We start from the raw sequence: 26,560 nt of genomic DNA on the forward strand, positions 1-26,560 counted from the left end.
CGGGGATATGGGGGGGGGGCGGGGGGGTTGAAATCACACGCGGGGCTCAATTTCCACTGCATCTGTAAGGAGGATTTCCTGACACACCTTTGACGTATGCCACTGTATAGGCAAAGCCTATTTTATTTTATTTTTTAATATGCCTCTATTATGGCGCAGCACAGCAGACTTCACTATTCCATATAGCAAGGGGGGGAAATAACTGTATACAGATGAGTGCTGGCCACGTAGGGTAAATAGGAGCCCTATGGATATGTTAGACCAGTGCGCACAGCAAGCAAAAATTGCCAGTGCATTGGGTGTGCATTCCGTTTTTTGCGGAATGGAACAGCTGGCCCCTGATAGAACAGTACTATCTTTGTCCGTTATGCGGACAATAATAGGACATGTTCTATCTTTGAATGGAACGGGAAAAAAACGGAAACAGAATGCATATGGAGCACATTCCGTTTTTAATTAATGGTTCCGTATAAAGACAATATACGGAACGTAAAGGAGGTTTCATTCAGACGTCCGTAGTGCATTGCGGATCCGCAATACACCTGGCCGGCACCCCCATAGAACTGCCTATTCTTGTTTGCATTTGCGGACAAGAAAAGGACATGCTCTATTTTCTTGCAGAGCTGTGGACCGGAAGATCGGGGGCGCGCTCCGGAAATGCGGATGCGGGGAGCACATAGTGTGCTCTGCGCATCTCTTCCGTCTCCATAGAGAATGAATGGGTCCGCACCCGAATGGGATGCGGACCCATTGTACGGGCGTCTGAATGGAGCCTTAGGGTGCGTATCAACCCCTCCAGTGGCCCGCAAACATTAGTCATTTGCCAATAAGGCCTTTCATAGCTATTGATATAAACTTAAATTATAAATTTCAATGCTTATTAGCTACTTCACCCAGCCATGTCCACCACTGGGACCCGCACCTATATTGAGAACGGAGCCCCGAAAGTGTTGGCGGGCACACTGCGCAAGCGCATCCGCCCTCCATTCATTTTCTATGGGGCCGCCGAAAATAGCTCGGATATTTCCGCTGAGCTGATAGAAGTGAACGGGAGCAGTGGCTAATTCACTTCTATGGGAGCACGCTTGGTGGTGGCCGGACCAGAGTCCTCCAGCCACCACTTTGCAGGACTTCGTTCCTGATATAGGTGCGGGTCCCAGCGGTGGGACCTGCACCTATAAGACAATATCCCAGCGATAGGACCCCATCGTCTGAGATAAGACAACCCCTAAGGGTGCAGCCACGTGATCAGGTTTCCTGATGCAGTTTTGGAAGTCATAAAGCATACAGGACAGATACGACTTCTCTTTTTATGATCCATTCCTCATTTTGGCTTCCAAAACTGCATCAGGGGCCGCACCCTAAGGACATATGCACACGGCACACCATGTGAAAGTGACCTAAAGACCTCTTCACACTCAATTCAGCAGACGATTGTCAGGAAGGAAGGGTTTCTTCCCGCCAATTGCCTGCTTGCCAGTGATGGAGACCTCTACATTTACATGCAGCGATCTCCTCTACAGTATGGGGAGGAGCGATCGCTAATGACATCACTCGTCCCCATACAGACTCCTTGTTTGCTGGCTACAGAGGCTGTTTAGACTGCACGATCTGCTGCCGGCAAATGATGATTTAGGGGACCACATGAAAGATTACCCGACAAACTGTGGTTTTGCTCGTTCATCTGCGGCAGATGATCGCTAAGGGTACTTTCACACTAGCGTTTTTCTTTTCCGGCATAGAGGTCCGTCCTAGGGGCTCTATACTGGAAAATAAATAATCAGTTTTATCTCCATGCATTCTGAATAGAGAGCAATCCGTTCAGGATGCATCAGGATGTCTTCAGTTCAGTCTTTTTGACTTTTCAGGACGGAGATAATACCGCAGCATGCGGGGCCGGAACACTTGCCGGAATCCCTGTTTCGGCATTTTTTCCCATTAAATTAATGCCGGATCCGGCCCAGAGTGTTCCGGCAAAACTGATACGGCATTGCGGTCTGCGCATGCTCAGACTGAAAAAATTTGAAAAAAATAAATGCCGGATCTGTTTTTCCGGAAGACACCGGAGAGGCGGATCTGGCATTTCAATGCATTTCTCAGACGGATCAGGACCCTGATCCGTCAGACAAATGCCATCAGTTTGCGTCCGTATTGCCGGATCCGGCGGGCAGTTGCGGCGACGGAACTGCCTGCCGGAATCCTCTCCGCAAGGGTGAAAGTAACCGAACATGTGTTTGTAGGACGGTGTAAAGGGGCTTTTACTTGGGGTTTTGTCATGGATTTTGAAGTAGATTTCACCCTTTGCATTATAAAAGGGTGGAAACTGCAACAAACTATTGACATGCCGCGGATTTCAAAATCCACACTGCAGGTAAATTTCTGTGTGGAATTTTTTTTACATGGGGTACATGACATTTTGAAAATCTCATCTACTTAGCTGGTACTGTATTACGCTGCAGATGTGCCGAACAAAAATCTCTGTGTAAAATCCGTGTGTAATATGCACCATGGGCATGTACCCTAACTGTGCTTTTCATCTGAGATCTGTCGCACAGAACCTATAACTGTCTGAGCTGATTGATACATCGTTTTGAGAGAATTGTCCAGGACATCCTACTCTGGAGTCTAACCTCTCCAGCTTTAACCCTTCTTAGACAGGACCGGTCAGTTCTTCTAATGCGTCGTTTTAGTAAATCATCATATCCCCATAAAATAATTCTGGAGCATCTTAACTCTGCCTTGTGACGTTCCTCTGTTAGTCCTCCTACAAATTTATGAATACATTGACAACTTGGTTTTGAAGAGTTGGGCGTGAGTCCCTGCACGCTGTCCAAATCAGTGCTGATGACTAGGGATGACTGAATCAACTTCAGATGAAACATACGAATACGGAACCATTCATTTCAATGGTTCCGCAAAAAAACCTGAATGCACTCAGTATGCATTCCGTTTATAGTTCTGTGGCTCTATTCAAGTCAATGGATCCGCAAAAAAAAGGAAGACATACGGAAATGCGTCCGTATGTCTTCTGTATCCGTTCTGTTTTTGCAGAACCTACTGAAAATGTTATGCCCAGCCCAATTTTTTCTATGTAATTACTGTATACGCCATATGGAAAAACGGAACAGAAATGGAAACACAACGGAAACAAAAAACGGAACAATGGATCAGTGAAAAACAGCCCGCAAAACACTGAGAAAGACATACGGTCGTGTGAACGAGCCCTTAGTCTAAGACGTCTCCTATGTCAAGTCACAAGTTATGTAAATTACAGTAATAGAAAAGAGGGGAGTGCATCATAGATATAGGAAAGACACGGCCAAAGAGGCCGCAACCACCTGAGAAGCCTTAGGCCAAATGCACATGGTCAGGATTGCGTGCAAATTTTCCAAGTGTGGATTTGCGTGCGGAAAATCTGCACCGTATTCTATGAGAATTTGAAATTCTCATGTACACATTGCAGAATCTTTCAGTGCAGATTTTAAAATCCGCAGCATGTCAATTTATTTTTCCTGAACAGATTTTCTACATTCACTTATAATGGGGAGAAGAAAAACCGCACGCAAATCCACACCTATTGATGCCGGTTGTTTGAACGGATTTCCCTGCACGTGAATCCTGAACGTGTGCATTTACCCTTAAGGTGATACGCGAGGTGCAGCTCACAATCCCCACCGGATCCACGTTGAAGAACGGGGACAGCAATGGTTACCTAACTCCACAAGGGTCATATGGTAGAATCGCTTTATTGGCATATTTGCAATGCGATTCGGGACCAAACCAGTCCGTGCGTCAGGCAATGAGAAAAAACGTGTTGCAAATATACCAATAAAACCGTTCTACTGAATCCCTGTTATGGATTGAGGCATTGCCACTGCTGAGGCGATGTAAATTAACTACTTCCACCATCAGCACTTGGCAGCATGAGTGCCATGTGTGTCCTGTCCAAGGGTAAGAGGCATATGACATTACACATCAATCAACCCTACACGCTAGGAGGGGTCATATGTACTGTCACCTATCTTCGGTCCTGCCCGTTCACTCATTTTCGTCGCACGACTATAACATTCTCTGCTTGTAAGTGGCAGGAGGTGCACAATGTAAAGCACACGCTTTAGAAAAGGAAAGCATAAGTCTGCCTAATTTTGTAGGTAATTCATGTATGTAAACCAGGGGTGTGAAATCAATGCTGCCAGCATGCCCTGACAGCAGCCTTCAGAGCATGCTGGGAGTTGTAGTTACATTACTGTTAGAGGGCTGCTGGTTCCACATCACTGATCATACCATCTGGTGATATTTACCTACTCAGGTGCTCAAAGATGATATGGAGATCAGTACCTACTACCTGCTATTTATTTACCTCAGAGATCTGCAAGTGGTAGTCTGAGACACACCCTCTGTCTCATCATTCGCTCAGGATGCTTTCCCACCCCCCCCTCCTCCCTGCACATCTCCCCCTTCAGACTGGCTGCTGCGTATGCAGACTATCACAGGCTCACTGCACGATTTACCGGTACACTGCAGCAGGAGCAGAATGATCATCAAGTAACTGCCACACACATACTGAGTAGAGATCAGCGAATTAATGTGGCTCACAAACCAGGGGGGGGTGTTCCCACAGCTGAAAACGCTCCCCTGCCGCTTGATTGATAGGGCCAAACATCTCAGCTGGCCCTGACAAACTTACAACACTATTCTGAAAAAAAAGAAGCTCTGCTTCCGCTACCAGAGCAGCCACCGTGCATGTGCCACTACCCTTCCGCTACTGGAAGCAGAGGATCTCTGCAGGTACAAGATTGTCAGGGATGGCCAAAATACTTGGACCTGTCAATGAGGAACAGAGGGACACACCCTGGCAGGCATAGTACTGTGGTTGATGAGAGTCCTTTTACACTGGCAAATAAACTGTCTGCAATGAGCAGGTCAAATCCACAGTAAAGGCAAGTCAATAGGTGCTGGTTTATGGTAATTTTCATGTTACAATTATCATGCGGTCTTTTGCACGCCCCCATACATTTACCTATTTACACAAGGACATGTGCTGCCAACAAATAATTAATGCCTCACCGGGCACCATAACACTGGGCAATGATTCACTGCCCCGTGTAAAAGGCCCTTTGGTAAAGGGGCGCCCAGAGGGTATGGAGGTATCCATTGTGTGCACCTCCGGCATTGATCTTGGTAAGCAGAGCTCTATGGGGAAGCAGGAAGCTTTGTGAACCGGCTGAGAATAGGCTATTCACATGAAACTCTCCACCATCATGGTAGCATGAAGGGGTTAATGGGAGGTCCTGCAGTTGCCAATGGAGAAAGATGGGAGCCCTGCTTTGAAACTGGGAAGGAAGTAGGGGGCCCTGATGTGTATACTGGTGGAAGGTTGTAACTGCTGTGAATACTGGGGGGGTGGAAGCCCTTTTTTGACTTCTGGGGTAATGAGAAGGTTCTGCTGTGGCTACTGGGAAGGAAGGAAGGAAGTAGGGGGCCCGTATGTGTATACTGGTGGAAGGTTATAACTGCTGTGAATACTGGGGGGTGGGGGGGGAGCCCTTTTTTTTACTTCTGGGGTAATGAGAAGGTTCTGCTGTGGCTACTGGGAAGGGACTGTAGGAGTAAATAAACCGGCATCCACTGAAAACCAAAGGATGCCAATTGGTGGGCTGATCCGATCTAGATACTGGATAAGCTGAAAAACTGAAGAACCCTCTTTCAAACAAGTGTTACGGATTCTCTCAAAAACGGATGTTTTTTTCAGCGTTTCAGTTTTTTCCGCGCGGGTCTAATCTGTTTTTTATGCATTTTTCACACACGTGAAAACAAAAATGAAGAACAACAATCTACATCTCCTAGCAACCAACAGTGAAAAACGCATTTGGGTGCCTTCCGTTTTTCACTGAAGCCTCATTTACTTCTATGGAGCGAGGGCTGTGTGCAAAACGCTGAATATAGAACATGCTGAGATTTTTCCTAAAGGCAGAAATGATTCGTGAAAAACGACACTCATGTGCACAGACTCATTGAAATGAATGGGTCAGGGATTCAGTCCGGATGCTATGCGTTTGCTTCACGCTTTGCACCCCCGATGCTTGCTCGTGTGACTGAGGCCTTATTTTGCGGGACCCAAAAATGGAGCACAGCTTGCCCAAGCAAAGGTCTTTAAAAAGCCTTCATATTCTTAGAAAACTGCCCAAAAAAATCCCACATATTGCTTGGTATTGTTAGAGAAAGTTACCTAGCCTTTACCGCTTCCTGGTCCTCTGGTACTAATGAGCGCTCCCATTAGTATTCCCCCCATAAGACGCAGGGGCATTTTCCCCCACTTTGGGAGAAAAAAGTGTGTCTTATGGGGCGAAAAATATGGTAGCTGCAATGGAAAAAAAGCCCCGTCCGATTGCTGTTCCCACTTTGCCATCTGATGTTACCGAAAAACGCAGATGAAATTACGCACCTCCTGCGTAGAGCGCGGGCATTTTTATGGAAACAATCAGGATTTATCACTTCTCTTTTGCTGCATTTCCTCTCTCATCTGAATACAGCGGTTTCCTTTGTGATCCTGCAGGCTCCGTATACAGTTATAAAGACCATTTCCTCTCTCGAGATCCATCCAGGACGGTTTCCATGGCAATATTTTTTAAAAGCAGGGCTTACAGAAATTTCATTTTTGATCAGTTTTTTTTAAATGGTACAAGCCATGTAAGTAGCAAATGACAATGACCAGCTGAGAATATTCATTTACTAAGTGAAAATCAATAGGGAAGAAGATTACATTATTTTTCGCCAAACGATTTTAAAGGGCTGTTTCCATCTTCACCAATTATGGAATATCCACAGGACTATTGTAAGAATGGTGGGCCGGACACCCCAATTTATGGCAGCTACTTTCTCCATAGCAGCCAGAGGTAGGGATGAACCTCACTTAACAGACACTTAAAGGGGTTTTCCAGAATTTCTATCTTGATGGCCTATCCTCAGGATAGATCATCAACATAGGATCGGCAGGAGTACTACATTCTCCGCCGATGAGCTGTTTGAAAGTAGATCTGGCAGCAGAACTATACAGCTCTACACACAGTGGGGTCAATGGGAGCAGTAATCAGCTCCATCCACTACACAATGGAGGAAGCTACTCCTGAACAGCTGATCTGCAGGGGATGCGGGATGTCCAACCCCCAACCATCTGATATTGATGGCCTATCCTGAGGATAGGCCATCAGTATAAGAATCCCAGAGAACTCCTTTAAAGGGAACCTGTCACCGGGATTTTGTGTATAGAGCTGAGGACATGGGTTGCTAGATGGCCACTAGCACATCCGCAATACCCAGTCCCCATAGCTCTGTGTGCTTTTATTGTGTACAAAAACCGATTTGATACATATGCAAATTAACCTGAGATGAGTCCTGTCCCTGACTCATCTCAGGGACAGGACTCATCTCAGGTTAATTTGCATATTTATCAAATAGTTGTTTTTTTTACACGATAAAAGCACACAGAGCTATGGGGATTGGGTATTGCGGATGTGCTAGTGGCCATCTAGCAACCCATGTCCTCAGCTCTATACCCAAAATCCCGGTGACAGGTTCCCTTTAAAGGTTATGAACACCTTGGGAGCCATTTGTTATTGAGTTAGATGTATCCTAGAGGTTTAAAAAAATAAAAAAAATATATATGTTGTAATACATTTTTATTAAAATCTATCACTTGACTTCTGCAGCTTGTTTCACTGTACATAGCAGCTGCAGAATGTCATTCTCTGATAAATCAGACTGCCTGCCTGATAGGGTCAAAAATATACCCACGATAACAATATTAAGAAATTTATCGCGATAATGATATATATTGCAATAAATAGCCATTTAGAAGAAAAAAATATTTGGGACCACAAGAAGACATACTGTATGGGGCGGGGGGCTACAAGGTGACATTATACCGCATGAGGCGGCTGGGGCAAGGTGACATTATACCGCATGAGGCGGCTGGGGCAAGGTGACATTATACCGCATGAGGCGGCTGGGGCAAGGTGACATTATACCGCATGAGGCGGCTGGGGCAAGGTGACATTATACCGCATGAGGCGGCTGGGGCAAGGTGACATTATACCGCATGAGGCGGCTGGGGCAAGGTGACATTATACCGCATGAGGCGGCTGGGGCAAGGTGACATTATACCGCATGAGGCGGCTGGGGCAAGGCGACATTATACCGCATGAGGCGGCTGGGGCAAGGTGACATTATACCGCATGAGGCGGCTGGGGCAAGGCGACATTATACCGCATGAGGCGGCTGGGGCAAGGCGACATTATACCGCATGAGGCGGCTGGGGCAAGGCGACATTATACCGCATGAGGCGGCTGGGGCAAGGCGACATTATACTGCATGAGGCGGCTGGGGCAAGGTGACATTATACTGCATGAGGCGGCTGGGGCAAGGTGACATTATACTGTACTGCATGGGGAAGGCCACAAAGTAACATTATACTGCATGGGGTGGGGCGTGCCACATGGTGACATTATAACCCCCCCCCCCCCAAATCAGTATAGTGTCTCCTGGTTGCCCCATACAGTAGTGTCTCCTTGTAGCTCCTTTATGGGGGCCACAGGGAGACATTATACTCTGTGGGGCTTCTACTGATGGGAGGGACTCCTGACAGGTATATTCCCCATCTACTTCTATAGGGTAGGGGCTGCCTCAGTGGGTCTAGGCAGGAAGAGAGGACCACTACTTTAACCTCTTCCTCCAGAATCAGAGGCCCCCAGTGCTCTCAGGATTGTCCTCCCAGGCTCTTTGGGAGTTCTATGGACTCCAGGATACGATGCCGCTACAGGTACAGGGCCGCTCTCTGCCCACAGGTCCCGGGGTTGGTGTCACTTTGGTGGGCGGAGTCATAGGGAAATAGGAGCAATGAAGATGCGGCCACTGCGGGGACCAACATGTAATGTATGCAGGTGGCAGGACATGGACGTTTTAGAAGTGGTCGGCACACGTGCGACCGCTTCTATGGAGTCATTAAATATCACTGTAATTAGGAAACTGTGATATCACCGTTTCTTAATACCATGGTATATCGGAGACGCAGGTATACCGCTCAACCCTACTGCCTGATGGGTAGTTTTCCAGCCCTGCTCTCTTCTGAAAGATCTTCTAAGCTGTTTACATCAAATCACTGTGTAGTTGAGGCCAAATCAGCTTAAGGCCTCTTTCACACGGGCGTGGCGTGTGAGGGCCAGACAAGATGCGGGTGCGTTGCAGGAAAATGCGCGATTTTTCTGCGCGAGTGCAAAGCGTTTTAATGTGTGAGAAAAATCGACAGAATCGGGTCCCCACGTTGCGGAACGAATCCAGACCTATTCATTCTCTATGGGGCCTGAAGAGATGCGGACAGCACAGAGTGTGCTGTCCGCATCCGCATTTCCGGTGCGCGGCCCCGATCTTCCGGTCTGCGGCTCCTGAAAAAAAAAAATAGAACATGTTCTATTCTTGTCCACAATTTGGCATAGGCAGTTCTATGGGGGTGCCGGCCGGGTGTATTGTGGATCCGCAATACACTACGGACGTGTGAATGGACCCTTAGGGCAAGTCCAGTTTTGCAGCAAAAACCACATATATAAAATGTGGGTTGTTTTTTGATGACGGAAAATGCTGTGGACTTCACCATCTCCACTGAGGAGAAACGCAGCATAAACCGACATGCTGTAGTCTTTAAATCATCGTGGGACAATAGTCCCGCGGGCGGCCCGACGTCCACAGCATTACGGACCGTATATCTCTGTGCAAGGGCCCCAAGGAAGATAAAGCGACACACATATGCAATGAACTCATGCAACTGAGCGCTTACCTCTATTCACTACACAGATCAGTAGTCTTTAGGACCCTGCGCACACCACATTTGTGCACTGTGCTGAAAGGTTCTATTTTTAAGATTACAAAAGACACCCAATAGGTACAACTGCATAGGCCGACTACGGCAACTTTCACACTCATGTTTGGTGCGGATTCGTCATGGATCTGCCCAGACGGATCCGTTCAGATAATACAACCGTCTGCATCCGTTCAGAACGGATTCGTTTGTATTAACTTTAACGTAGCCAAGACGGATCTGTCATGAACACCATTGAAAGTCAATGGAGGACGGATCAGTTTTCTGTTGTGCCAGATTGTGTCATAGAAAACGGATCCGTCCCCATTGACTTAGATTGTGTGTCAGAACGGATCCATTTGGCTCAGTTTCAGACGGACACCAAAACGTTGCAAGCAGCGTTTTGGTGTCTGCCTCCAAAGCGGAATGGAGACGGAACGGAGGCAAACTGATGCATTCTGGGTGGATCCTTTTCCATTCAGAATGCATTAAGGGCAAAACTGATCTGTTTTGGACCGTATGTGAGAGCCCTGAACGGATCTCACAAACGGAAACCAAAACGCCAGTGTGAAAGTAGCCTAAACAGGGTGGTCCTATTTAATTTATTTAGAACCCACTGCGGTTTGTAAGTCCATGTGGGACTCCTGTGCAGCGTAGCTGCTTTGTGGCCGCATTTTGTGGTCATACCCATAGGCCCCTTTCACACGGGCGTTGCGGGAAAATGTGCAGGTGCGTTACGGGAACACCTGCGATTTTTCTGCGCGAGTGCAAAACATTGTAATGCGTTTTGCACTCGCGTGAAAAAAATGGCGCATGTTTGGTACCCAAACCCGAACTTCTTCACAGAAGTTCGGGCTTGGGATCGGTGTTCTGTAGATTGTATTATTTTCCCTTATAACATGGTTATAAGGGAAAATAATAGCATTCTGAATACAGACTGCATAGTCAAATAGCGCTGGAGGGGTTAAAGAAAAATAACAAAATTATTTAACTCACCTTAGTCCACTTGTTCGCATAGCCCGGCATCTCCTTCTGTCTCCCTTGCTGAACAGGACCTGGGGTGAGCATGCATTACATGAACAGGACCTGTGGTGACGTCACTCCGGTCATCACATGTTCCATCACCATGGTAAAAAAAAATCATGTGACGGACCATGTGATGACCGGAGTGACGTCACAACAGGTCCTGTTCATGCAATTAATGCTCACCCCAGGTCCTGTTCAGCAAAGGAGACAGAAGGTCGCGAACAAGTGGATAAGGTGAGTTAAATAATTTTTTATTTTTAACCCCTCCAGCGCTATTTGACTATGCATTCTGTATTCAGAATGCTATTATTTTCCCTTATAACCATGTTATAAGGGAAAATAATAATGATCGGGTCTCCATCCCGATCGTCTCCTAGCAACCATGCGTGAAAATCGCACCGCATCCGCACTTGCTTGCGATTTTCACGCAACCCCATTCACTTCTATGGAGCCTGCGTTGTGTGAAAAACGCAGAATATAGAGCATGCTGCGTTTTCACGCAACACACAAGTGATGCGTGAAAATCACCGCTCATGTGAACAGCCCCATAGAAATGAATGGGTCGGTATTCAGTGCGGGTGCAATGCGTTCACCTCTCGCATCGCATCGCATCCGCGCGGAATACTCGCCCGTGTGAAAGGGGCCTAAATGTTGAAGATTCCAGAAAATAACAGATCAACCCCTCCCCCCAATACAAGTCTGGCCTGTGCATCCTCAGATCATCATTAGGAGCCTCATGTCTTACTCTTCATTTGATGTATGTCGGCTGAACGTGCAGAATTTGGCAGGAGCAGTTGATCAACTATTTTGCATGGGGGTCTCCCGATTCTAGACTAAAAGCAGATGTTGGGAGAGATAAGGATCAGGCTGTAGGACTTCAACTGCCTGATCCTTTTGCTTCCAGAGAGATAAACTGCTGCCAAGTGTCTGACCGTGGCTTTCTCCCCTCTCCCACTCAACCAATGCATGTTTGACTAAGGCCTGTTTCCCATCTGCATTTATGCGGATCCGGATGGGAACAGCCTGCCAGATCCGCCACTGCTGGGCGCTGTCAGAATTCTATCCAGCCCCATTCACTATGAGCGGGGACCGGCGGCATTAACGCAGATGTGAAACAAGCCTAAGCTGAGCATGCACACGTATTGGGCGAGATTGCAAAATATAGCCGTGGGCAGACAGCTCTCTTATTAAAGCGAGCAGTGTAAAATAAAAAAAATAAAAAGTAAAACCTTACTCATCAATAAAAGGTCTCACTGGTCCCACAGAGCCTCTCCAGGGCCTGCCGCAGCCTTGTGCCTTCAGGGCCTGCCGCAGCCTTGTGCCTTCTGCAGCCTTGTGCCAATGAACGTGACGCTATCATTAAGGGCCCTGCAAATATCGGGGCAGTGGCATGGGACATTTCAATGGTAAGGTTTTTTAAATTTTACATCGTCCCCCTGCATTATTTTAACAAATCTTGGATAGCCCCTTTAAGGGTCCATTCAGACGTCCGTAGTGCATTGTGGATCCGCAATTGCGGACAAGAATAGGACATGTTCTACTTTTTTCCGGAGCTGCAGACCGGAAGATCGGGGGCGCGCTCCGGAAATGCGGATGTGGAGAGCACATAGTGTGCTCTCCGCATTTATTCCATCCCCATAGAGAATGAATGGGTCTGCACCAGTTCCGCAATTTGCGGGAACGGATGCGGACCCATTATACGGAAGTGTGAATGGAGCCTAAAGACTGCACACCAATGTAACAGGCCTAAGACTGGGGGATTTATTAACGCTTCTACAGCAGTTTTATGGTGTAGAAAAGTCAAAAAATTTGGTGAAATTCCCATTTCGCATAAAAATGTTATGCACATATTGCTGAGCTGTTAGCGTCCCTCATATCACTACCAGGGGTGACCACCAGTCCAATGCGATGGCTCCCCAGATCACACCAGCAGTTGGGGCAGTGTGTCACTCCACAGCAAAGGCGGGGTTGAAGCCCTCACCACAAGGTCTCCATACCCGATCATCATGGGATCCCAAACAGAACCTGGATTTGTCGCTAAAGACAATACGTTTCCAGTCTGTAGCAGTCCAGGTTTCTTGTTCAAACCACTGCAAAAGAAGGCAATGGAGGCTGGCAGTCAATGACAGGACAATTAATGGGTGCCGAGATACCAAATTTCCTTTTGCCAAGTACTTGGAAATGGTCTTGGCAGAGAGAGGGGTGTGTAATGATGGTGCCACCTGTATAATGAAACTGTGAGAGTTGCTCGTCGGTGGATCAAATGACCCTCTCTACTTAGGCTACTTTCACACTAGCGTTGTTTTAATCCGGCGTTCAATTCCGACACTGGAACTGCCCGCCGGATCCGGAAAAACGTGTGAAAACGGATTACATTTGAATCCTGATCAGGCTTTCGATCACAATGGAAAAATACATTGGGAAAAACGGATCCGCCATTTATGGACTTTAACTTTTTTTTCACATTTTTCGGGTTTAACATGCAAAAGCCGGATCCGTTTTGACTGAACACACGGGGCCGGATCCGGCGTTAATGCAAGTCAATGGGAAAAAAGCCTGGTCAGGCGTTCAGTCAAAGTGTTCAGGCTTTTTGGCCGGAGGTAAAAATACTGCATGCTACGTTTTTCTGAAAAGCCTGATCAGTCATAAAGACTGAACTGAAGACATCCTGATGCATCCTGAAGGACTGACTCTCCATTCAGAATGCATTAGGATAAAACTGATCAGTTCTTTTCCGGATTTGAGCCCCTAGGACGGAACTCAGCGCCGGAAAAGAAAAACGCTAGTGTGAAAGTACCCTTATGGTCTGTCTGAGCCGTCCGAAGCCAGCTCGGTGTGTGTGCGTGCTATCATGTAATCAGTGCTCCCAAAATTCTCTAACAGAACAGCCGAGATGGCGGGCAATCTGTCGAATGCACCATAGACTCACGTCTAGCAGTTAAAGATCTCTCGCCAAGAGGTGCGCTACCCAAAAGTAACCTTTGAGAGCCTTTTTGCAGGGCAGAGGGGGGAGCACTTTTACGTCCTCTTGTGGCAAGATCCAGGATCTACTCAGACCACACCTATAAATCACTTACATATCTGCATGCTGAATTTTTCAGCAATTCGAGATTTCTATAGCGTACAATACTTCATATTGCCCTCGATGCAACAGCAACTGATACTGTATTAGAGCCAGGAGGAGCAGCCTCTTGTGTAACACCGTCTTGGCTTTAACCTCGGTACACGGATTGAGTGACGCCATTTGTGATTTATGTGCGACGCCGTACATCTAATCCTCGCCTTGGGGCTCATGCCCACCTTTAATTTTGTATACAAATCTGTACACCGTGTCATCCTTTCAAGGTACAACATGGTGCCTCATGGAGGAACTATACAAGGCATGTGCATGCCTGGGGGCCCATAACACCAACCAACTGGAACTGTGCGCTCTTCTACATGGTCCATGGGTTGTGCAAAGCAAAGCAAGGAGATTCCATTTTCCAGTCAAGACCTGTATAAATAAGCTGAAGGCACAGTTACTGTGGGATACATGGGTGCCTCACTATTGTGTGATTTTTTGAGACTCTGCAGAGGAACCCGTAGTGGTTTGTCCCCAACGCTGGAAGTGTCGACATCTTGGATCTGACGAGGTGGATAACGTTCCCTTTGATTGAGGAGCAGCGCTGTTCCACCACTATCGCATTGTACTTTTATGTGAATATATCCACTTCACTTTTGGTGACCAGCAGCTCAAGTACCATTAAACCATGTGATTAGAACTATTTTATTGCGACTTGTGTACAATACACGGTCTTAACCGTGGTAGGTACTTCACACAATGGAGGTCGAGTCAGGCTAAGTTCACACTGCATCTGTGCACTGAGAAATGCTCCCTGGGCATACAGGGTTTATAGTTCCACAGGCCTCCATGAGTGGCCTTCATCAGGTCCTATGGGTTGGTATGGAAACAGGACCATGTGGGAGACCGACACAACATTATGTCAACCGTTACAGGCCTCAAACTGATATTCTGAGGTAAAACAGATTGTCCAGCCATTACCTATCATCAGGATAGGTCATCAATATCTAACTGGTGGGTGTCCGACACCCGGCATCCCCACCAGTCAGCTGTTTGAAGAGGAGGTGGCGCGCCATGCGAGCGCGGCTTCCTGATCATTACACTATGTGTTGTCTCCTGTGGAGTGTTTGCTTCATTCAAGTGAATGGAGCGAGTACTCGTCGTTACACTGCACTTCTGAGACAACGTGCAGTGTCAGGGTCCATTCAGACGTCCGCAAAACACTGACACCGCACATGGCCAGCACTGTATAGAGAATTCCTATTCTTGTCCGCAGCTGCGGACAAGAATAGGACACGCTCTATTTTTTTGAGGAGTCGCGGACCGGAAATGCGGATGCTGTCCGCATCTTTTCCGGCCCCATTGAAAATGAATGGGTCCACACCTGTTCCGCATAATTGCGGAATGGATCCGGATATGTGAATGGACCCTAATGAAGAGAAAGTATTGCTCGCATGGAACGCCTCTTCCAACACCCCCGATCAGATACTGATGACCTATCCTGACAATGTCAATATTAACTAGACAACCCCTTTAAGCCCCTGATGGAAGAGACCAGTTTAGTGGATACTAGGCCGTACCTTACCTACTTACTGCCAGACACCCTGTGCAATTCCTTGAGGCTCTGCTGCCACACTATCAACTGTGATTGGTTTGCAAGAGATCCACCAAGGAAGTGTGCCAGTATGAAGGGTTAGGCTGGCGGGCACAAGCTCAAACTTGTATGAAAGTAAATCCGTTTTTTTACTCCTATTTGTGCTTTCTAGTTAAGCGATATCCAGGGCTACTGTAAATGTAAAAATCACAGCAGGGGTCCCGTGGTTCCCGGCGCCATCACCGCCTGTGTGCGAGAGGCTCAGAACTGTACAATGAAGTGCGAAACCAGATCTTACAAATGAAAGCGGGACTCGTTATAGGCAAGAAAGCCACATTTTATAAGAGGTCTGAAAGAAAAATTGTAAAAAATACACAAGTTGCCTCCGAAGGCATCATCACGTGACAAAAAAAAAAAAAAAAAAAGCCAGATAACAAATGATACCAAGTACAAACGATTTGAACTGGTTATCTGACACCTGAACCCCTAAACTCCAAATCTATATTATCTTCAAGACCAGTGTGAACAGGTATTTGGCGGTTTTCCAGGATTTTTTTTTTTTTTTTACCATTCCTTAGGATAGGCCATCAAGGTCAAATCGGCAGTGGTCCGACCCCCCCCCCCCCCTTCCCAGTTTTTGAGCTGTTCCCTGGAGCTAAACAGCTCCATCCATTGTGTAGTGGTCAGAACTTGTAGCTGCAGCCTGGCTCCCATTCATTGCTTCCTAAAGCAGCCCCATCCACTACACAACAGACAAAGCTGTGTTGGGAAGAGCCGATCAGCAGCCGATCAAATTTGCGCACATATTTGATCAAACGTGTGTCGGGCCCATCTACCAGGCGTCAAGGTGGCTTCTGCAGATGGGTCCCTAACACTAATTTACTGTCTCTCCTGTATGTTAGCTTTATGGATATGCATCTGCGACTATGAATGTGCTTGTCTACATTTTCTTGTAGTATATATTGAGGGAAGCTGCCTCTTTTTGAGCACTCCCCGCCCATCTGCCTGGGGCTTCTTTCTGAGCAGAGTATATATGTATCTGGTTCCTACACCGCCCTGAATATTGTAGGCTTTGTCAAGCCCAGGTGAGGAAGCTCTGTTAGTGTTAGGGACCCATCTGCAGAAGCCACCTTGATGTTGGTAGAAGGGCCCGACACGTTTGATCAAAAATGTGCACAAAGAGCTTCTATTTTTTTCATTTATAGTAGGTACAATACCATTTTAAGTTAGAATGATCCTTATTTCTCAGTTTTATTGTTTGTATATGAAATATTGTGCTGCCATACCTCTTTTCGTTCGCTTACTGCATGTTAGCTTTATGGATATGCACCTGCGATTACGGATGTGCTAGTTGCTCATTCATCAGGTAATCGGCGGTACATTTACACCGACAGATAATTGCTAAAGACGTTCCTATGATTCGTGTTGCATTTTTATTTATTTTTTGCGGACCCATTGTAACACTGCCTATCCTCGCCTGTAAAATAGACTAGAATAGGACACGTTCAATTTTTTCTGCCTGGCTGTAGGAAGGACATACAGATGTGGATGTAAGATGCGCTGTCCACATTTTTTGAAGCCCTATTGAAATAAATGGGTCCGCCTTCGACCCGCAACAAAATGCAGATTGGATGCGGAGCAAAAATACAGTCGTGTGAATGGGACCTAAGGGAAACACAATTATAACACCCATCCGAATGGCTCTCTCCCAAGATAGCGGCTCCTGTCATGGTAGGTCTTTGCTGAGTCCAATAAGGCGGTGGAGGGCAGGTGAGCACAGGGTCATTAGCAGCATGAGGACTGTGTGGGAGGCGCACCGCCGCTACGACAGCTCCAGCAGGTCATGTGAGGTTCCCCCCAGCCCCGACGAAACCATACAAAAGATGCCTCCTTCCTGCTGAGCACTGTCATGGAGGAGGTTTCCCCAGTCTGTGTCGCCGACACCATGTCTAACAAAGGGCAGGATATCCTCTCCCACAAGTTTGCCTGTGTGATGATTTCCTAGGAGACCACCCTGGAGGGCACAGCCAGTAGTAACCTTGTGGTGCTCTGACAGCGAGCATGTCTCCCTGTAAACAGCCACAGACCCATTGTGTCTGCTAATGGGTCTCCACGCTGCGGACGGCAGACTGGCACCATTCCCTCCTGACAGCCCCGTGACCCACATGCCCTTGCCAGACTGATGCCAATGCTCTTTCACCTATATTATCAGCCCCTATACCTACGTCCTAATTACAAATCACAGGCGCCAACTATTTGCATTCTGACATTTTCTTGGCATGCACCTTCTATACAGGAAGCCCACATCATGCCAACCCAGTGAATGGGCAGTGCCTCTTACCTGCAGGGGTGGCCCCAAACACCCTCACCACTGGCACTCTTCTTACAGGGCAGTCTCGGAAGTGGGATTTGGTTACATCCAAGCCTGGCACAGGAGCAGCCAAATAATAATCCGCAGTCACCAAGCGCAGGGAGAACATGTTTGCAGCTGTCCTCACTGTCCCAGACAGGGTATGTCCCGCTCAGGTAGGTACATGGAAGTATGCTCACAGCAGTCCGCCGCACGCACGGATCATGGCTTCTGCACTCACGTACAAGTACAGCTATGTACCGCCGGGCCCTCTGCTGCCAGACGTGCCTCAGCAGCTGCAGCGCTCCGTGTCACGTGTCGGGTCACCGGGTGTCTTATGCTGCGAGCTCGCCCCCGCACCGGTCTTCCATCTCCATGCCACACTCCCGCCGAGCCGGGCTCAAGATTTCTCCGATCACGGTCCTCTCTGCGGCCGCCGCAGCTGTTGTTGCCATGATGGTGACGTCACGGGGAGGGAAAGTGACAAGCTGGTGGGGGTGATGGTGGGCGTGGCGGCCGTACACTGAGTGGGAGGGGTGTAAGCGTCGGCCCCGCCCCAGGCCGCACGCTCGGGGATGTAGTAGTAGTAACCCGTTCAGGAGCCGTGCGCCGCACACAATGGGGGGCAGAACAGGAAGTAGCGTGGACGGCTGCCTTCACTAACACACGGGGATTTGCTGTCTCTATATTTAGTGCCGCCGCAAGGCTGCCACACCTCGGCTAGTTTCCATTCCCTGCCTAAGACATCAATGAGCGGTTCACGCAGGCGCCGTGCTGCAGGGCTGAAGATGGCTGGGTAGGTTTACACTTGTTTTATGTGGAGCTTCTATTGTAGAAAGCAATCTGTGAGGAGAATACTATATTACCTCTGTAGCATGCTGAACAAATACCATAGTGCAGCAGTACAATATACCGCAACATCAGCCGAATACCATAGTGCAGCATAATATACCGCAACATCAGCCGAATACCATAGTGCAGCATAATATACTGCAACATCAGCCGAATACCATAGTGCAGCATAATATACCGCAACATCAGCCGAATACCATAGTGCAGCACAATCTACCGCAACATCAGCCGAATACCATAGTGCAGCACAATCTACCGCAACATCAGCCGAATACCATAGTGCAGCACAATCTACCGCAACATCAGCCGAATACCATAGTGCAGCACAATCTACCGCAACATCAGCCAAATACAATAGTGCAGCATAATCTACCGCAACATCAGCCGAATACCATAGTGCAGCAAAATATACCGCAACATCAGCCGAATACCATAGTGCAGCATAATATACCGCAACATCAGCCGAATACCATAGTGCAGCATAATATACTGCAACATCAGCCGAATACCATAGTGCAGCACAATATACCGCAACATCAGCCGAATACCATAGTGCAGCGCAATATACCGCAACATCAGCCGAATACCATAGTGCAGCACAATCTACCGCAACATCAGCCGAATACCATAGTGCAGCACAATATACCGCAACATCAGCCGAATACCATAGTGCAGCATAATATACCGCAACATCAGCCGAATACCATAGTGCAGCATAATATACTGCAACATCAGCCGAATACCATAGTGCAGCATAATATACTGCAACATCAGCCGAATACCATAGTGCAGCGTAATATACCGCAACATCAGCCGAATACCATAGTGCAGCACAATCTACCGCAACATCAGCCGAATACCATAGTGCAGCACAATCTACCGCAACATCAGCCAAATACCATAGTGCAGCACAATCTACCGCAACATCAGCCGAATACCATAGTGCAGCACAATATACCGCAACATCAGCCGAATACCATAGTGCAGCATAATATACTGCAACATCAGCCGAATACCATAGTGCAGCGTAATATACCGCAACATCTGCCGAATACCATAGTGCAGCACAATATACCGCAACATCAGCCGAATACCATAGTGCAGCGCAATATACCGTAACATCAGCCGAATACCATAGTGCAGCATAATATACCGCAATATCATCTGATAACACAGTGCAGCACAATATACTGCCCCAGTAGAACCAGATAACACAGTGAAGCAAAATATACTGCCCCAGCAGAACCAGATAACACAGTGCAGCACAATATACTGCCCCAGTAGAACCAGATAACACAGTGCAGCACAATATACTGCCCCAGTAGAACCAGATAACACAGTGCAGCACAATATACTGCCCCAGCAGAACCAGATAACACAGTGCAGCACAATATACTACCCCAGTAGAACCAGATAACACAGTGAAGCAAAATATACTGCCCCAGCAGAACCAGATAACACAGTGCAGCACAATATACTGCCTCAGCAGAACCAGATACCACAGTGCAGCACAATATACTGCCCCAGCAGAAGCAAATACCACAGTGTAGCACAATGTACTGCCCCATCAGAACTGAATACCACAGTGCAGCACAATATACTGCCCCAGCAGACCCAAATACCACAGTGCAGCACAATGTACTGCATCAGCAGAACCAGATACTACAGTGCAGCACAATATACTGCCACAGCAGAAGCAAATACCACAGTGTAGCACAATGTACTGCCCCATCAGAACTGAATACCACAGTGCAGCACAATATACTGCCCCAGCAGACCCAAATACCACAGTGCAGCACAATGTACTGCATCAGCAGAACCAGATACCACAGTGCAGCACAATATACTGCCTAACAGAACCAGATACCACAGTGCAGCACAATATGCTTCCCTGCAGAAACAGATACCACAGTGCAGCACAATATACCATCAGCAGAACCAAATATCATAATACAGCACAAAGTACTGCCCCATCAGCACCAAATACCATAAGGCAGCACAATATAATGCATCAGCAGAACCAAATGCCTCAGTGCAGTATAAAATACTGCCCCACAGGACCAGGTACCACAGTGCAGCACAATATACTGCATCAGCAGAACCAAATACCACAGTGCAGCACAATATAGTGGCCCAACAGAACCAGACACCACAGTGCAGCACAATATACTGCACTAGCAGAACCAAATACCACAGTGCAGCATAAAATACTGCCCCACAGGACCAGGTACCACAGTGCAGCACAACATAGATGCCCAACAGAACCAGAAACCACAGTTCAGCACAATATACTGCCCTGCAGAACCAAATACCACAGTGCAGGACAATATACTGCCCCGCAGAACCTGGTACCACAGTGCAGCACAATATATTGACCTGCAGAACCAGATACCACAGTGCAGCACAATATACTGCCCTGCAGAACTAGATACCACAGTGCAGCACAACATACTGCCCTGCAAAACAAAATACCACAGTGCAGTGTAAAATACTTTATGTAAATTGCAGGGGTTGGGATAAATGTCCATTAAAAACGGATGCAAACGACCACTGAAAATGTCTAGAAAATGGATACAAAAATGATAGAAAAATTGCCATGAAAAACTGACAGTGTGTCGTGTGAATGTAGGCTACATTTACACGACTGTATATGTTTTGCAGTCCGCAAATCATGGATACCGGCCGTATGAATGTAGCCGGCCATATGAAAGAAATGCCTATCCTTGTCCACGATTGCGGCGAACAATAGGATATGCTCTATCTTTTTTGCGGTGCCGCGGATCGGAACTACGGATGCGGATCCAAAAATACGGTCGTGTGAATGCACCCTTATCCTGGTCTTACAACAATAACAATATTTTCCCGCCACATTTAAGCCATACTTCCAACGATCCATAAAACATTGGCTAAGAAAGGAAAGCACGGCATTTGCGTGTTGAGATCATACTATGACCACATTTTCAAAATCTCAGCATGGTGTATTCCAGAACCTTTCCCCACTTTTGAAGTCAACCAGGTGAGTGTGAAATACGTTTCTCAGGCAAAATACTGGTCAAATATTGACAATCACGTGCATGTACATAAAAGGAGATGTACCATATTGCATCTTTCTAATCTGTACTTACATATGTTTGTCTGATTGAGACCTAAGAACTCTGGTCCCGATACCTTTTTGAAAAGCATTGACCTCTACTTCTCCAGTATTCTAGACCTGTGGCCTACCAAGGCAGACGTTCTGCATCTCTTGTAGCCATATCCATTCTATAAGAGCTTCCCAACACAGTAAGTTCTCAACCATGGATGTGACCTCAGAAGTGTCTGAAAACCTGCAGCCAACTCTCCCACATTGACCTCACAGGTTGGTGACTACACATTGCCCGATACCACCGTAGAGCTCTCCATTGAAGGTTGTAAACCAGAATATGGTCATCAGGAGCTACTCTTTGTTCTTCATCATATATGATGCAGAAATGTCTTTGATTGTTCCAACCAAATGGTATTTGCAATAATCCAGGGATGGACATATTGCCTGTGCAGCTGGTTCAGCTACGAGTGCATGTGCCAACTCTTCTGCATGTCTCCTCTGTGTACTGCCCACCAACTGATGATGCTCCAATGCACAGGGCTCAGTGTTGTCTGCTGCCGCCAGTAGGCAAGTTTCTTCTTTCCCCTCCACAAACGCCAGCCTTGGTCTTTGTCTCAGTTGTTGGTCTCACTGGTAGAATTAGGGGCCCGCTACGTCTGCCATTGCCACCAATACTATTTGCCAGTTTCTTTGTTACAAACACTGACCTCACTCCCTGTCAACTACTCCAGGGGATGAAAGGGGCCTGCAGCAGCCACTCGAGCTGAGCCATACCTGCTCATAGCGCCACCGTGAGTTCCTCTGTCACCACCTATAGAAATGCTGCACCATCCACTAAGTTCTTCTGAATGGGTTGATGCTTGTGCCTCACCCCCTGGCAGCCAATCACACCCTGCTTTGGGACCACCTCTCTGTCATTGGCTGACACTTTCATGTACAAGTATCTGCCAACAACCAGCAGGAAGCTGTGCTAGCAATGGACAGGAGCATCACTACTGCTTAGGTCATTTTGTTGAGATTGGGGGGAAGAGTAGGTACTTTGAGGGTCATTCACTATGCTGAAATATGCCTAAATTAGGCGTATTTCAGGCTCAGATAGCAGCGCAGCTGTTTGTTGCGCAGCTACCTGCAACTTCACCCCGCTCAGATCTAAAATTGTTGGGAGGGAAGGGGAGGAGTTCTGCAGTTTGTTTAAACTGATGATATATCCTCTAGATAGATCACTAGCATCTGATCGGCGGGGGTCCGACACCCAATCAGCTGTTTGAAAAGGCAGCTTTACTCTTTACCGCAGTCCTAGTGACGTCACGACTAGTATCAACTGGCCTGGGGGCCTGGACGGGGCCAAGCTCCATTCAAGTGAACAGAGCTTAGCCCTGCCCAGGCCAGTGATACTAGTCGTGACGTCACTGGGACTGCGGTAAACAGTGAGAAGGCAGTGGCGCTCCTGGAGCGCCGCTGCCTTCTCAATCAGCTGAGCGACCCCCGCCGATCAGATGCTAAAGATCTATCCAGAAGATAAATCATCAGTTCAAACAAACTCCAGAACCGCTTTAAGACCGGGGTCTAAAACGCTGGTTTTAATAAATGTGCCCCTTTGTTTCCTCAAGGACCCTCTTAAGTCTATGCCCGCCCCTGCAGAACTCCATTGTACTTGCTGCAGAAACAACCCCATTGGATGGAAGGGATGTTCAGTCACCAAAATTGTAACAAATCTGCTGATCCCAACCAGGCGGAGGGAGGGAAGGACGGGCGAGTACTGCTCAAAGTCTTCTCTCCCCAGGTTAGCTGAAAAACAACCCCTTTAACCTTTACATATGATTTACTCCCCAATCTAAGCTGATTAATTTTTCATTTTTTTCCCTAAAATATTCTTATGTAACCTGTCTCATGCCGGCCCTTTTAGCTGAAACTATGAGATGTGCCTCTAGTATAACAAAGATGTCTATAAATCATTTACTGGGCCAGAGTAATGACAATGTGTTTATTTAGTAAGATAATGTACAGCGAGCTAGCGCCAGCCAATGAACACCAGATCAGCACGGAGGACTTACAGCATCAATCGGTCTAATTTCTCTCTGTTGCCATGGTAAATTCATTACACACCACGGCTGTGCGGCTGTTACTCTACCTCCTCCTCCTCCATTTATCACTCTACTGTACTCTGCATCCGCATATTAGATATTTCCTAGATTGATCAGGGTATGCTAATGCTTTTCTTTTCTTCTCTGCTATTTATGCAAATTTCTTAAAATTTACAACAGTTTAATAATATAAGCTTCCACATAAATAATCATAATATAGTCTAACAATACATTGTGATACTATAAGACACACTATAACGTGTATTCTTCTAATTTCAGGATGATGAAACCCGAGTAAGGGTAAATTGAGATGGCCCTCAGATTTGTGCTTTGTATTTGCAGTCTGACACACCACGGATCCGCATGCGACAACAATTGATATGTCAGCTCTTTTTTTTTTTTTTTTCCGCTGCAGAAATATCCATGAGCGTGTGAGCCACTGTGCAGATTTCCTATTGAAATTAATGGGGCACAGTGTGTGGGTGGATCTCATGTACATTTCATGAAAAAACAGTGTGAAGATACAATTTGATTTCAAAATGACTGCAACCACGACCATGGTAATGACATGCAATGTGATGACAGAGGTGTGATGCTGGGTAAAGTGATCTGTGACTGTATAGTGCGGTATTGAAAGGCTGGAGAAACCAGTGCGGAGGTATCATCTACTCTGCAAAAGGAAATCTGTCACATGGGTTATTATTACTAATAAAGTAAAACTATTCCCGTGTAGAACATAACACCTCCTTCCCTGAAGTACCTTTCATTTGGCGTTTCTTGTGTTGTATCTTGTGATAATCATCTTTGTATGATATGCAAATTAGGCAGGCCTAGGAAGAGACGGTGGTGCTCACGAAGCACCACAGCCTCTTCATAAAAAAAAAAAACTAGACTAAAATGGAGGGAGGGGCCCAAGTTGGGTAGACAGCCCCGGGCATATCATGCACTTAATCCGCCCCTGGGCAATGCTAAAGCCCGCCCATTCTTGCCGGTGGCATCACCGGCAACACTGCTGGGCGGAAGCCTCCGCCTAGCTTTACCAATGGAGAGCCCGGTATGTCACTGGTTATCAAAACAATGTTTGCCCTGGGCAGCACTAAAGCCTGCCCATTTGTGCCGGTGGCGTCACCGGCAACATTGCTTGGTGAAAGCAGTCCCTACAGAGAGCCCGGTATGTCAACGGATCTCCAAACAAAGCCTTTGCACTGTGCGATTCAGCGCAGGACAAGGGGGAGCATCAGAGCATGAAATGCTCTGATGCTCATATCATTGGGGCTGCCTGGATAAAAATTGGAATGTGTCAGCTCTGCACCTGGACAACCCCATGAAATCAAGAGGCCAGCATGAAACATAGAGAAGATCTATGCAGCGGCTCTTCATTCTGGCTAAAAAAGTGGGCTACTGAACAGAAAAACATGCCATCAATGGTGAGTCATTCATTTGAATGGCTGCCATATAATGTAACACTATCCCTGAAGCGGAAGAGATGCTGCAAGGGAACTATGTGGCTGGCCATGGTCTCCCCCGGTGGTAGCAGCTGGACCCTTGAGGAGAGAGACAAGCTGGACATGCAGTAATCAACCAGCTTCGTTTTAAAAGGGGAGTTGTATGATCATGATAAAAATAAAAAAAAAGGGGGGGGGGGGGCTGACGCTAGGTTCACATCTGTGTAAAGTCCCGCAGGCTGTTCTGGCAGAGGAACAGCCTGCCAGAGTTCACCGTATCTGATATAGCTGGGTAATCCCACTTTACTATAATGGGATCTGACGGTTTGCAGCATCAATGGTGGCTTTCGGCCAGACAAAAAGTACTGCATGCACAACTTTCTGAACGCAGGTGGTAATGTACCCCCATTAAGCAACCTCTTTAGGGTGATTTCACGCATAGTTTAAAAGGGTTGTTCCATCTCGCAGTTATAACTGAACTCCCGGCGTTACGGAAGCAGCATATCTTGTTCTGCTACGCTGCTTGTGAAGTTCCCATTCACTACAATGGGATATACAGAAACTGCTCGCCTGTTTTCGTAGATCCAGCAAGGCCTAGGGTAGGCACTTATTCCTATCTAGCTGTGGAAACGGAAAGATGGGACAACCTCTTTAAAAGAAAAAAAAAGACTGCAGAATTGAATATAGAAGGAAGGAGAGGTATAAATCCTTTATATTTCTCTTTTAAATTCACTTCTTGCTGTGACTTAAAAACTGTAATATTTAAAAGAAACTAACTGCAAATCCACCCTTTGACATCTGTGACAAGACAGTCAGTGTTTCATCCATTGAGATGTTTGTGAAGTGTCTGTTATTGGTCCGTGTGTCTGTTTTATGCCCTTGAGAGTCATCCATATTCCACATGCACTTCTAGGCTGAAAAAGTGATTTCCAGAGCATCTTTGTGTCAGTGGTTTTCATGGGCACATCTACTTCAATGGGTGCAAGTGGCGTAGCTAGAAATGACTGGGCCCCACAGCAAATTTTTGAATGGGGCCCCCCTCCCCCAGTAATTTTTTCGCAGCCCCTTCCATTCATGCCGCCCCCATTCCTGTGGCTAGTAAAGATCGCTCTCTCAGATCAGGCCCGGCAGCTGTTCTGTCACTGTATATCATTTTATTGTGTGATACTGTTGAGGGGGCCCTGACAAAATCTTTTGGTCCTCCTCCTCCTGG

The 26,560-nt window shown here is 47.0% G+C and overlaps 1 protein-coding gene across 1 annotated transcript in view; it reads right to left on the reverse strand.

Annotated features, from left to right (window-relative positions):
• The window catches only part of REV3L (REV3 like, DNA directed polymerase zeta catalytic subunit), a 205,877-nt gene extending 187,535 nt beyond the window's left edge, over positions 1-18,342 (reverse strand). The window contains exon 1 of the mRNA XM_044291751.1: positions 17,873-18,342. Coding sequence (XP_044147686.1) covers positions 17,873-18,011 — 139 coding nt within the window. The 5' untranslated portion in view covers positions 18,012-18,342. The remainder of the gene's footprint in view (positions 1-17,872) is intronic.
• Between the last annotated feature and the right edge of the window lie 8,218 nt (positions 18,343-26,560).

Source organism: Bufo gargarizans, chromosome 4 (genome assembly GCF_014858855.1).
Source record: "Bufo gargarizans isolate SCDJY-AF-19 chromosome 4, ASM1485885v1, whole genome shotgun sequence".
Taxonomy (NCBI): domain Eukaryota; kingdom Metazoa; phylum Chordata; class Amphibia; order Anura; family Bufonidae; genus Bufo; species Bufo gargarizans.